Below are 13,340 nucleotides of genomic sequence, written 5' to 3'. Positions count from 1 at the left end.
TATTAATATTTGCCTAATTAGAAGTTAAACTGCCTTAATATTATTATGAAAATAGTTTTGACCTAGAGGATCTCCTGAAAGATTGGTCCTGAGATCACACTTAGGCTCTGGCCTGGAGAGCTCCTAGCTGGTGAGAAAATTCCCTTTGTCCATGTTGACTAGTAACTTCTTTGCAAATTACAGTCTCAGTAAATTGCTTAGAAAATTGAGAGGTCAAATGATTTGCCCAGTGACTTAGAGCTAGTATATATGTATATATCAGAAATAGGACTCAAGTTCACAGTCTTTCTGGCTTTGAGACCTCTTCTTTATCTACTATGCTAGCTATCTTTTTGAGATTGTGATAATAATAATAAACATTTTTCCCATCTTATGGGGATAGAGGGCTGTGAGGAAAGTTTTTTGCAAATTTTTAAGCATTAAATAAATGTGAATTTATTTGTAAAATGGGACTAAAAATATTTGTACTACTTACATCATAGGAGTGATATAAGAAAAGTTTTTTAAACTATATGTTATATATAAAATTTTCTCACATGTAAAATAATGTTGAAGACAATTTTTTTTCTCATTCCTATCACATGCTTCATTAGAATGTCAATTCCTTGATGATAGAGACTTGTCATAATTGCTTATTTTGTATTCCCAGCACTTAGCCCAGTGCCTGGCATATAGTAAGCACTAATTAAATACATGCGCTATCTAAAGTGCAGTATAAAAGTAAAATATTGTTATTAATAGGAACAGTGTATAGACATCTACTACCTTTTCTTTCATAGCACTAAATTATATCAAATAGTTCTTCCTACTTTCTCTTTTCTACATTCTTTACTAAGAAAGGTTTCAAAACTGGATTCATGAATCATGGTGCATATGAATATGAATTCTGAATTATAATGCTTAGTTTTGTTTATTATTATTATTATTTATTATAACCATAGCTATAATCCTTGGTTGAGGGAATTATCTGATGCCTTATGTCGGCATGGAAGTGATTCTAGGTTCTCAGAGGTTTTGTCTTTAGAGCTCAAGCTATATATCAACCTGCAAAGGGATGTGGAGATGGATTACCTATTTGTCATCCGAGAAGATGTTCAGCTAAATACAGGAGAGGCTCATTATGACCAGAAGGCTGACCTTCTTTATGACCAGAAGCCAAAAAAAATCATCTTGTTTTTTTGGCTAGAGCAACAGATGAAGACTGACTACCAATGATCCTCCTGGTAGAGAGGACACCCTTGCTGATAAAGTGATAAAATGCAGCCCTTTTTTAAGTATTTAAAAAATATCAAGTATTTTAACTATTCTATGGAACAAAAAGGGTTTTATATTTTTTAAAAATTTTCAATATTATTTTTCCAAATAATAATGTATTTTTTGTAAGATTTTGTGTTCCAATTTTTTCTGTTTTATCCCTCTCCACTCCAGAAGACATAACTAGGAACACTACTGATGTAGCAGCTTTGGGCTTTATATAAGGAGAACTTCTTAACAGAGTTGTCCCCAAGTAGAATGGGCTCTGGGGAGATAGAGTTCTTTTTTACTGGAAATCTTAAGGCAAAGGTTAGGTGACCATTTGTCAGATAAATTGAGGAAGAGGTTTTTAATTATTAGGTCATGGATTTAGATGTGGAAATGGCCCTCTTGGCCATCTCATGGAATGTTTTTAATCCTACAAATGAGGAATCGAAGCTTACTAATAATGTGGTCTGCTCAAGGTTTCATGGGAGAGGATTTGAATTTAGATCCTGCTTCCAATCCATCAAATTTTCCTCCTGCACAGTGTTATAGATTTCAGTTGCTGAGATTTTGTGATTGTGCTATATTGACTAAGATCTAAATTGAAGGCTGTAATAAACACAAAGGGAAGAGACATTTAAAGATGGTATGATCTGTAGTCCATTTGTTATATGTCATATTTCTTTTTGAAAGTAAACATTAAGCCACCAGATAGAGGTGGTGGAAAGAACACTGAAGAAAGAATCAAGAAACCAGGATTCTAGTCCTGGCCTTGGAGAATGAGTCATTAAGTCTCACTTTGTTTCTTGTAAAGTGAAGGACCAGGTGTTCTCTAAGATTCTTTACAACTCCAAAAGGATTTTCAGTGATTTGATTACTTCCAGAAACTTGCCTGTTTCATGGTAGTTCATGTTGATGACTTAAAAAAATTTACTTTTCATTGAGTGGTGTTTTTGGTGGTTTAGGCAACTACCAGGAAAATTTGGATTAGTTTTCAGACATATCACATTTATGAATTTATAAGTAAGTAAAGTTAGCATAGTATATGTGTGCTGATGTAATATCATTCCTTTTCATGTAGGAAGATGTCATTATTAACCCCTGCCATTAGTAGGACATTATAGTGGATAATTTTTCCATTAACTGAGATTAATTAGTGGTCTAAAAAAGTAGACATGTTTATACACAACACAAGTGGGGATATGTAGGGAAAATGTAATACATATGGTCTATCTGCAGATCTTTTGCCTTGGTGATAATTCTAATGGGGGTACCTTTTGAATACATTTTGAAAAGGTATATCTTTTTATTCCCCCATTTCTCTTCTCTCCCCTCTTCATCTTGCACATGCTTCCTTCTCCAATAGTTAAAATTTAAAGTGGGGTACACATGAGACTTGGTAGTAAAGGTTTATGAAAAGAAGGCTTTTCTAGCCTTTTCCTAACTTGCTTCTATGGATTTTTGTCTACTATTAGTTAAAAAGAAATTTAGAAATAATAGTTATATAGGAATTTTCCTGAGAGATGAAAAATCTTGACAATGAAAAGATCCAAATCTTACGAACACATACTTTGAAGAGTTGCTTTTTGAAAAATAAATACCTAATTTTTCCCTCTCACTTTGGGACTAGTTTTATATGTTAAATGTCATTAGCTAATTTTAGGTGTTTTGGAGCAAATCAGGGTAACTGGGATTATTTCAGATACAAATCTTATTTCTGTGACCTGTTCAGTGAGAAGGTGTTTGGGAGGCAAATTTTTTCTCCAACACTATATAGAGTCTATAATGGTCCCAACTTGTAGGGCTGAAATTAGGGGAGGGATTTATGAAACACCTTAGAGCTGTAAATTTGCCTGAGGACATGAAATCAGTTTAAATTAATCTAAAATCCTAATTTTAGCCAGCATCAGTTGGTTGAATAACTATAAAGACTAGTTTTTTTTTTTTTTTGTTTTCCCATTTAAAAGTTGAGTAATTTAAATTCCAAATATCTCAGTAAAACTTTTAAAAAAGGAAAAATTTTCCCTCTAAAACTTTGTCTTCAAAAAGGTACTCATCTTATGTCCTGGGGGTGTTCCTTTTTTTCCTGGGTTTTCCAAGAAAGCCAAGAGCTAGGGTTATGGCTTGACCTTTAGAATAGGGATTCTTAATGTGTCTTTGGGTCATGGACCCCCATTTGACAGTCTGATGAAGCTTATGAGTCTCTTCTATGAAAATATATTTTTAAATACATTAAATAAAATATAAAGGTTTCCAAAAGAAACCAATTATATTTCAATATATATAATATTGTATGTAAATATATATTGCATGATATATATATATATTGAAAATTATATTTATATATAACATTTTTATATTGTATGCATATAATATATAAAAATATTATATTTCCCACATCTAAGTTCATGAACTGTCTAAAATTTATCCATGCACGCTCCCTGAAGGTCCACAGATCCTAAATTACAAATCCTTGCTTTAAATCTTTATCTGTAGAGTTACCTTCAAGTCTGTTTGCCATTCTATCTCTTAAAGGGTTTATGGCCAAATTCTCTAGCTCATGATAATAACTCATGTTTATACAGTGCTTTAAGAGTTACAAAGCACTTTCTTTGTGCTTGATGAGGTAAGTAGTGAAAATATTATTAGGCCCATTTTATAGGTGAGAAAACAGGCTACTGTTTCAATGACTTGTTTCAGAGTTAGAATAAAGACTCAGATTTGTCCTTCCTCCAGAGCCAGAGGCTTTTCCACTTTACCTTGCTGATTATTATATCCAGTGTTATATCTTGTACATGAGGAAGATAAAAAAAAAAAAAAAAAAAAAAAGCTATCTTTGATAATTAGAAGTAGTCTCCTTTTAATTGGCTTTCCCAGAATTCATTCTTCTCATTTGACTTCATCTGGTTCAGACATGCTGGACCATGTAGTTTCAGTTCAGTTCCTTTGAGATCCCAGTTTTAATTGTCAATAAAAAGTAAGTACTTAGTACTTATCATGTGCCTACTATGAACATTGCTAAAAGGCATTCAGTCTGTCCTTCACTAGACAGTTAAAACTTTGTTTTTGGGAAGCAAAGCAATTCCAATGTGATTTATTAAATAAATGCTTAAAAAAAAAAAGAAGAAAGGAAGAGGAGGGAATGGTCATTGGGAAGGATGGTACTCTCTCCTCTTCATATGAATGAGCTTTTCCTAGGTGAAGCTAGCTAAAACTTTTTAAGAATAACAGGTCTTGTTCAGAGTTTTGGGAGTATGTTTTCCAGAATTACAGCCCCTGAAGTGAGAATCAGAACTGTTACTCTGGGTAGAGGTAGATGATACACTGTCATTTTGTTTCCAAGTGTCCGATACTTTCTTGAGAGCTGTCACCTCTTTTCTTGTCTTGAATGAAGCCTTAGTGCTTGCATAGGTGGTATAGATACTGCTACCAGTACTTAACTAAAGTATGACCTTGAGCAAGGTCACAGTAGGTATCAATAACCTCATTAAAAAAAAATTTTATATTCTTTTTTTCTTTGATCCCCAGAAGAGCTTAGTGTCTGTCATCTTTAAACTTGGAGATTTTGCTGTATGTTTTTTTCTGTATTATTAATAAAAATGTTTTAGAAAATAGTCCCAGTGTCAATCTCAAGGGAATTTTACTATTAGCACTAATTTGTTCAGAAATGAAAACATATTGCCATCCATTTATCCCAATCCTTATTTCTGTTCATTTGAGCTTTTTGTGATGAAATGATTCTCCTTTGTTCTATAGTAGTACAGTTTTAAAACAGGATTTGTCAGAGGCTTTAAAAAAATTTGAAACCAGTAGTACTCTACCTGTACTTTTGGTTATCACTAACCAAAAGAAACTCATAGTTGTGGTACGAAGAGTTTAAGACAATGGGACATTTTCATACAAATGATATAAGTCTGGAGGATCAAATTTTGAAGTAAAAAGTAAAGATTATCTACTTCAGCTTCTTTATTTTACAGATGAAACTATTGACACCTAGAATAAATTGACTTGCTAGTAAGTGATGATGGCAGTATTTGAATTCCATTCTTCTGAATCAATTTTTTCCATTCTACTTTTCTAGAATTGGTGATAGACTGGAATGCAAGAGAACCTCATGGGAATTGGTAGCTAGTATTAGTGGCTTAAGTAAATTATTCTTTTTGCTTTCATTTGGGCAATTTTGATCACTGATTCTCATTTCTCCTGAAAGAGCTCTAGTAAGTTGGTATAGGTTGATCTCCTTTTGTAGAAACCACATTTCTTTTAATCCAGCATTTTGTTTTGTTTTTTGCTTGCTTATATATTACAATGGTCCAGCATTTTGTAAGCTGTGACAGCTAAAAGTAAGCCTTAAACCCTTTTTGGGCTTGCTTGTCCTAGACCTAATTGATGCTACTTTGTTTGATGAGGGTCTTGTCAGATTATGTAAAAACTTCAGTTGTACAAGTTGTATCTGAAATCAGTGAAGCACTATGTGGGCATCCCAGTTATATTTAAAGCAATGTTCTCCACTGGTACTACTCCTTTAGCTTGGTCCAGTTCCTGGCTTTATTTTTTAAAATAAAATAACTGTAAATGGCTGTTTAAAAAAAAAACAAAAAAAACTATTTTGCTTTTTAGATATCAGTGTCCTAGATATTTAGTCGAAGAATATAAACAATTTTCAAAAGAAAAATTGAAACTGTTAGTGACCATATGAAAATATATTGCATATTGCTTATGCAATATTCATATTGTAAAGCGGTCCCAATTGAAAACAATCCTGAGATTTTATTTTATGTCATGTAGATTGGCAAAGATCATAAGAATGGGAATAGTCAGTAGTAGAGGATTTGTGGGAAGACAAGGGCACTGATACATAATTGATGCAACTATAAATTTGTCCATCCGTTTTGGATATCATTTGGGAATTGTGTAAGTAAAGGGATTAAACTGCCTATATTAGCCACAGTGATAAATATCCAAGGATGTCAAAGATTGGGGGTTAGGAGGGTTAGGGACAGAATGTCTCCTATATGCCACAATATAGCAGTGTTTTGTAATAGCAAACAACTAGAAATAAGGTGAGGATCCATGAATTTGGGAATAACTGAAAAAAATATGGTATATGAACATAATTGTTTTTCTTTGTTATAAGGCAGGAGATTCAATCTAAAAGGGGAAGATTTTATTTATTTATTTATTTTGCATTTTTCTCAGAAATGACCAGGATGTAAAGACAAAAGGGATAAATTAAATATTTTAAAAGATTTTTAAAAGATTTTGTTTTTTCTCTCTTTTTAGTGTCAATTATTGCTTGAAGTGGCCTGGCCTCTGTTTATCTTCTTCATATTGATTTCTGTTCGACTCAGCTATCCACCCTATGAACAACATGAATGTGAGTAACTTTACAATCCTTTGAATTCGTGCCTGTTGATAAATTTAAAATAAATTCTTGTTACAGAGGGGGATTAATTCATTTCTAGCCGATTAAAAATTAGAAATCATATTGCATATGGGACTAAATTGTTTCTAGGAAAGCAATCCCCATAGAATTAAAGGTGAAAATTAGGGTCTCCAATTTTTTTTTTTTTTTTCCCCAAAGAGCGCAATTGAAAAGATCAAATTCCCACTTGAGTTTATTTTTGATCTCTGCTGTTGCTTATAAGGTGTGTTAATCCTACTCTATCACTTCAGGATTATCCCTGTTTACATTAGTCAAGAAAGAGTCATTTATTAGTGCTGTGGAAATATTCTTGCTGAGAGGGCAGATGGTTAAGTAGGAAGTCCATCTCTGAGAACTTCTCTTCACACTTAATATGAAATGCAATCTGGGCCCTTTTAATCTTCGTCTGATTCTGATGATTTCTTTCTCAAATGGCAAAAATTAGACATTTCTAACTCTTTTTTTTTTTTTTTTTTAAAAAGATGTAGAAACACTCCCCTAAATATGAAAGGAAAATAACAACATTTGGATGGAAATGTTGAAAGCAAAGACTACCCTCTGATCATTGGGATATAAGATAATGCGGCTTGATTGAGGTGTTAAAGCTCAAATTTCAAGCTGGCAATTTTGTTTTAACCATTATTTAAAACATACTTAACCACAACAAAGGATGTTTCCTGGTTGGCTTAGATGCAAATCTGCTATAGTATATGCTTTTTCTCTAAAAGAAATATCTTAGCAGGGTGTGATGGCACATGCCTGTAATCCTTGGCCCCAGGGGGAGGCTGAGTTGAGAATTTAGGCTGAAGCTGGTCAGGTGTCTGCCCCAAGTCTAACACCAATCTGGTGATTCTTTGGGTGCAGGGACCCTCTAGGGCACTTGTGACCCCTTTTTGCCTTAGAAATTTTTGTGACCCCAGGTATACAGGTATATAAAATTGGTATACAAATCAAACATATACTGATGATAAATTATGATTTCATGACTGCCACATTGAGTTGTAAGACCCTATATGGGAGTCTTATAAACGCCAATTTAATAAGCTGGACTTTAGGCTGCCCAAGAAAGGTTGAACTCAACCCACCTTGGAAACACAGTTTCTGTGTTGATGAGCAGTGAGATTCTGGCCTGCAATGGCCTCTGCGTTTTCAGCCTGATTGATATAAAGAAATCCACTGTTGGGGTGGAGGCTGTGGGGGAAAAGAAGGATGATAACTCCTACTTTGTATATGAAGACAGTAGAACTATCAGCAGTTTATATGATTTAGTTTGGGTGCCTTTTTTTTTTTTTTTTTTTTTAAAGTAATGATCTGTTCTTAAGAATCAATCCATTGTCTCATTCCATTTGTGGTTCTATTTACGATCAGTAATATACTATGTATTAAATGATATGCATTTAATAGGTGACTGAGGATTAGGGGTATGGGGTGTGATTATTGATTAAAGCAAAGCTTAACTGGTTCATTAAATGATCAATCCATGACTCTAGCCTTGTTAATTAATAACATGTTTTAACCAACTTAACTAGCCAACACTATCTGTGAAATTTATTGTTATTTAATAAGGACAACTCTTCATGAGCCCTTTTGAGTTTTCTTGGCAAAGATATTAGTGTGGTTTGTCATTTCTTGTTCAAGCTTATTTTATATGAGGAAACTAAGGCAAATGGGAATGAAGTAACTTGCTTAGGGTCACACAGCTAGAAAATGTCTGAGACTGAGGTCTTCCTAACTCTTGGTCCAGCACTCTATCTACCATAACATCCAACTGCCCCATCTTTTGACCAAACATATTTTAACCTATTTAAGTAAACATAACTCTCTGAAATAATGAAACATTAAACTTTTTTTTGTAGGAGAGAAATGAGAATTTTTTTCATCCATGCAAACAATGAGATTTATCTACCATCCCATATAGGTTTAGTCAGAGATATCCCTGGAGGATGAATGGGAGGGCAGTGCTATCATCTAAGAGAGTTTTGCTAAGGGCATGTTGCCTTCTGGGTCCCTTGAGTTATACTAAGCAACTCTCTAAAAATTTATTTGAGTCAGTAGCATTAAGGATTCAAATATAATTTCAGTGTGTCCTATGATCTCACTGTGTAGAATGGATCATGGGCAATAGATATTAATTCTGAATTGCATCTTAGAAGTTTCATGGAATAGTGGGAAGAAGGAAAGATCTGGGTTTAGAACTTATCTTCAATATTTAATGTTTTAATCTGTAAAACTAAGATAGTAATAGTGGCACTTTTTATCGCTCAGGATGTTGTCAAGCAAGCACTTAGCAAATATTGAACTGCTATGTAAACGTGAGCTATTATTTTCATTGGAAACCATTATTAGGTCACATTTATATAGCCCTTTAAGGTTTATGAAGTACTTTACCTGCATCTTTCCTTTATGCACACTAATTCTACAGTTATCATTCATAGTTTAATGGAACCAGTTTGTTGGTAATCAAAATATCAGCTCAGTTTATCTAAATCCTCCGATTGGGACAGCTGACTTTAGTTGGATTTCTTGTTTGGTTTTCCTCTAACTGATTATTGAAATATTGAGCAATTGTCCCAAGTCAATGTTCAACTCAACTAAGTCCCTGTTGGGAATGAATGATCACAGGGGTCTCCTAAGAATCATGTCTTTGCTCATATATGATTTAGGTTAACTATTTTTCTGGCGGGGGGGGAGGGGGGAGAGAAGCATGGGATGGCAGGAGATTATTTTAAAGAGAAAAGGAATGAAATAACAGAATTCAAATTAAACAGGAAGCAAAGTGACATTGCCCAGAGCAAAAGCATTTCACATTTCACAGGTTTTCCATGGTGAGAACATTTAATTTTAGGGAATTAGTTAGGGATTAAAGGTGGAGGAAGAAAAGAAGTTGCCCCTCTCCCTCAAAAAAAAAAAAAAGGTTTAGATAGGTGTTGTCCCTTTGTTTTTAATAAGTTCTGAAAGATGACAGTCTTTCTCTTTAAATTGGACTGATTGGCTTGGTCCATAGACTTTGCCAGTGATTTATCCTAATGTTCATCAGATAGGCTGTAAAAGGTAGTCAGGGATTTTCTGTTTATAGATGTTCTTATTCTTGCTTAGCTAAAATTCGCCTCATTTATATAGTACTACATACTATCTTATACTTTTTTTGGGTAATGTATACAACTTTGTGTTTTTAAAACATCTATCAGGAACAGGGACCTTGGAGAGATGGTTTTGTTCAGCACATTCCTTATACAGTTGAAATTGTGGCAAAAGTGTCTTGTCCAAAATTACACAGGCAGTAAATGGTAGAGTTGGAATTTAAATGAAAGCTCCAAACACTGCTTCATTAATATTTGTTAAATGAATGAAAAGCATAAGCAATGTGACCCTCTGTCAGATTATTTCATTCAGCCTAGAATTCTGTGTCTGACATGATATGTCATGGGATGGTAGGAATCTCAGAAGGCCAGGGTTCCATCTAGAACATTTCTTACTTCCTAATAACTTGTTACAGTTCGTCATCTGCAGATTTACCTGAAGGCTTCTTAAATCTCTTCATATTTTGGTTTTATGACAGGTTCATATTAATGTAACTTGCTATGTTGTTCAGGAAACTAGAAAGACTTAAAACAGCCTGAACCTTTTACATAACCATCAAAGGACTTTCACACAAATAAATATAGAATATTTACCAAATTAATGGATTTATTATTACTTTTTAAACCAGTCTGATCTCTGATGACATTAGTGACCCCTTTGACACAGATAGTGAAACAGTTGAAAAAGCCATTTATTATTTCTGGTTCACATGGGTATTTGTAGCCATAGCCTGTATTAGGTTTTTTCTGCCAACATCATTACACAAAAATACTGCTAATAATGCATAACCAAACTGCATCTAAGAATCACAAATAAAATGTAATTTGGCCTGTCATCCATTTATACCATTGTTTTTAAGAAACTATTTCAGTATTTCTTCCAATATATACCTGTCTTGTTTTCATGGAATGAATTAATGATTTTATGTGGGAGTAATCATTTGTTATTTGGGTTTTTATTTGGAAAGTACTCAATTTTGGAGGAATCCTTTTATTTAATTTCTATCCAGAATAGAAATCCACAGTAAATGGAGGGCCAATCCAGAACTTGAGTTCAAATATGAACTGAGACATTTAACAGTACTAGCTGTGTGACCCTAGGCAAATCACACACCCTGATTGTCTCTCCCTTCTTTTCACTACCTCTTGGCTTCCTTCAAGTCCCACCTAAATTCCTATTTTCTGCAAGAAGCCTTTTCTGATCTCCCTTAAGGCTGGTGCTTTCCTCTGTTGATTACCTCCAATTTGTCTTGTTATTATCTTGTTTGCACATGATTGTTTGTATGTTGTCTCCCTCAGTATACTGTGTGATTTCCTCCAAACTGGCACTATTTTTTTATCTTTTTGCTCCAGCACTTAATATAAATCTTGGTATATATAATAAGTGCTTAATCAATAATTGTTGTTTAATTAAAATATAGAACAGAGAATGTCACTAGCAAGTTTTGTATTTAGACCAAATAATACAAAAAAGGCCCCAGGGCAAGTGGTATAAAGTAGCCCTCTGATACTATTGGGGAGGTCCCTGGGGTGGGGTTGGGTGGAGTATGATGATGTTTCACTCCTGTACCCCCTTCAGACTAGGGAATAGTTGACTGGAGGAGGGAGGAAGGGAACTATTTGGTGACTTCCTATTTTTACTCATTACTAACTATAAGTGATAAGGTCAGTTCTTTCTCTGCTGACCAAGAACTGAAAGCTATGTCAGTGCCTTCTAACTTTGAGTGCCTAGGAGTAACAATCAGGTTACCTTGCCTGAATTAGCTGTAGCATAGACTATATTGATCCATTGCATAAACATAGCAATTGGGAATTGGGGTGAAACTTGGAAATGTGGGATACACCATAGTCCTGCCTACATTAGACTTTTTCAAATTGAATTCTCAGATGCTGGGTTTGTTTGCATGTAGTTTCTTTATGATGATGTTTGGAGATATCCTATTATGTTCTAATTTTTTTTATCTTTCTCTAAAACAATCTTGAGGAAGTGACTTATACTTCTGTTTCATCATTTCTAAACTAGAAAATCTCTGATGTTTCTTCAAATTCCAGAATTCTGTGATCCAACATAATCAGTTGTTAGATGATAAGAAAGACAGCATAGTAAAACAGAGCAGGTGGGGGGGGCTTCAGTTTCCTAATCCAGGAGAATACAATAAGGGAATATATATGAAAATCATCAATAACTGAGATGGGACAAAGATATAAATCATTGACATCATTGTGTGCCTCACACTGTGAAATACTCCATCGGAGCCACTGTCATAGGGAAAGATCGGTGTGGACTGGGGATGGGTATTTGGAAGAAGAGGGACAAAGTCGACTTTGGATGGGAGCAGACATCATGTGAGGGAAAAAGTATCTAGGAGGAGGGAATTAAGGAAACTTGGGTCTAAGCCCCTAATAAATTGTATGGCCTTGAGCAAATGATCAACTCTGAGGAATTCGATTTTCTCTCTTTTAAAAAATGAAAAGGTCATAAGATTAAAGGTGTAGAATTGGAAGAGACCTTCTAGGTTATCTAGATTCTAGACTAACCTCTTTTTACAGGGGAGGAAATAGAAACAGAGAGATTAGGTTACTTCCCCAAGGAGTCACATACATGATAAGAAGCAAGGTTGACTTATATCAAGGATTCTTAACTTAGTATCTAAATTAATGAGTTAATAATGTTAATATTAATATAATATATATAATGTAAATTGTATGCATATGTATACATCTGTATTTATACTGTATATACATAAACTATCTCAATATAATTGATTGCTTTTGTCTTCCTTTATATTTTATTTTATGCCATTTAAAAACCTGATTTTGGAAAGAGGTCCAGAGGTTTCAAAAGAAGGGGTGCCAGTGGGATACAGGATGCAAAAAAAGGATAAGAACACTTAGATGATCTTATGAATTCAGATTCCCTTCAAGATAGATTTCCATTTCAGAATCTAAGACCTTTTTGGCTATTTGGATTGCTAAAAAGGAGAAGAGGGAAGAATTTCCAGGTGTGTGCAGTGGGAGGAGGGACACAAGTGTGCTGTGAGGAGGCTGTGACTGACTGGACCAGAACCAAGAATTTATATTGGGGAGTAGCAGGAGATGGCTGGGAGGACTCCAAAGGACATTTCCCATTGTGATTTTCTCTCCCTTCCTTCTACAGGCCACTTTCCAAACAAAGCTATGCCATCTGCAGGAACACTTTCTTGGGTTCAGGGGATTATCTGCAATGCTAACAACCCGTGTTTCCGCTATCCAACCCCTGGTGAATCTCCTGGTGTTGTTGGAAACTTCGACGAGTCCATGTAAGTATCAGATTAGATTGTTTTCCTTTCTTGTCTGTCATGATAGTATCCTTCAGAAAATGAGAAATATGATATTCCAAGGGAATATTGAATGGTTACACTCAGTCTAAGCTATTTTTTCAGAGGGATTTGCATAACAGGAAGTAGTGTGATAATATTAATGGAAAGAGTTGTGACTCTGAAATCAGAGGATTGGGGTTCAAATTCCGCCTCTAATACTACCTGTCCAACTTTGGGTAAGTCTCAACCTCCTAAGTCTTAGTTGATTTAGCTATAAAATGGGGGAAGGGAATTAGA

General features: G+C 34.5%; 1 protein-coding gene across 2 annotated transcripts in view; it reads left to right on the top strand.

Moving 5' to 3' along the window:
• Positions 1-13,340, top strand: part of ABCA1 (ATP binding cassette subfamily A member 1) — a 147,501-nt gene that overhangs the window by 30,883 nt on the left and 103,278 nt on the right. For both annotated transcript variants that reach the window (XM_031945565.1, XM_012543118.3), the window contains exons 3-4: positions 6,523-6,616; positions 12,902-13,043. In XM_031945565.1, the coding sequence (XP_031801425.1) occupies positions 6,523-6,616; positions 12,902-13,043 (236 nt within the window). The remainder of the gene's footprint in view (positions 1-6,522; positions 6,617-12,901; positions 13,044-13,340) is intronic.

This window comes from Sarcophilus harrisii, chromosome 1 (genome assembly GCF_902635505.1).
Source record: "Sarcophilus harrisii chromosome 1, mSarHar1.11, whole genome shotgun sequence".
Taxonomy (NCBI): domain Eukaryota; kingdom Metazoa; phylum Chordata; class Mammalia; order Dasyuromorphia; family Dasyuridae; genus Sarcophilus; species Sarcophilus harrisii.
The sequence above is the reverse complement of the archived record's forward strand: the minus strand, read 5'-3'. Positions and strand labels throughout refer to the sequence as shown.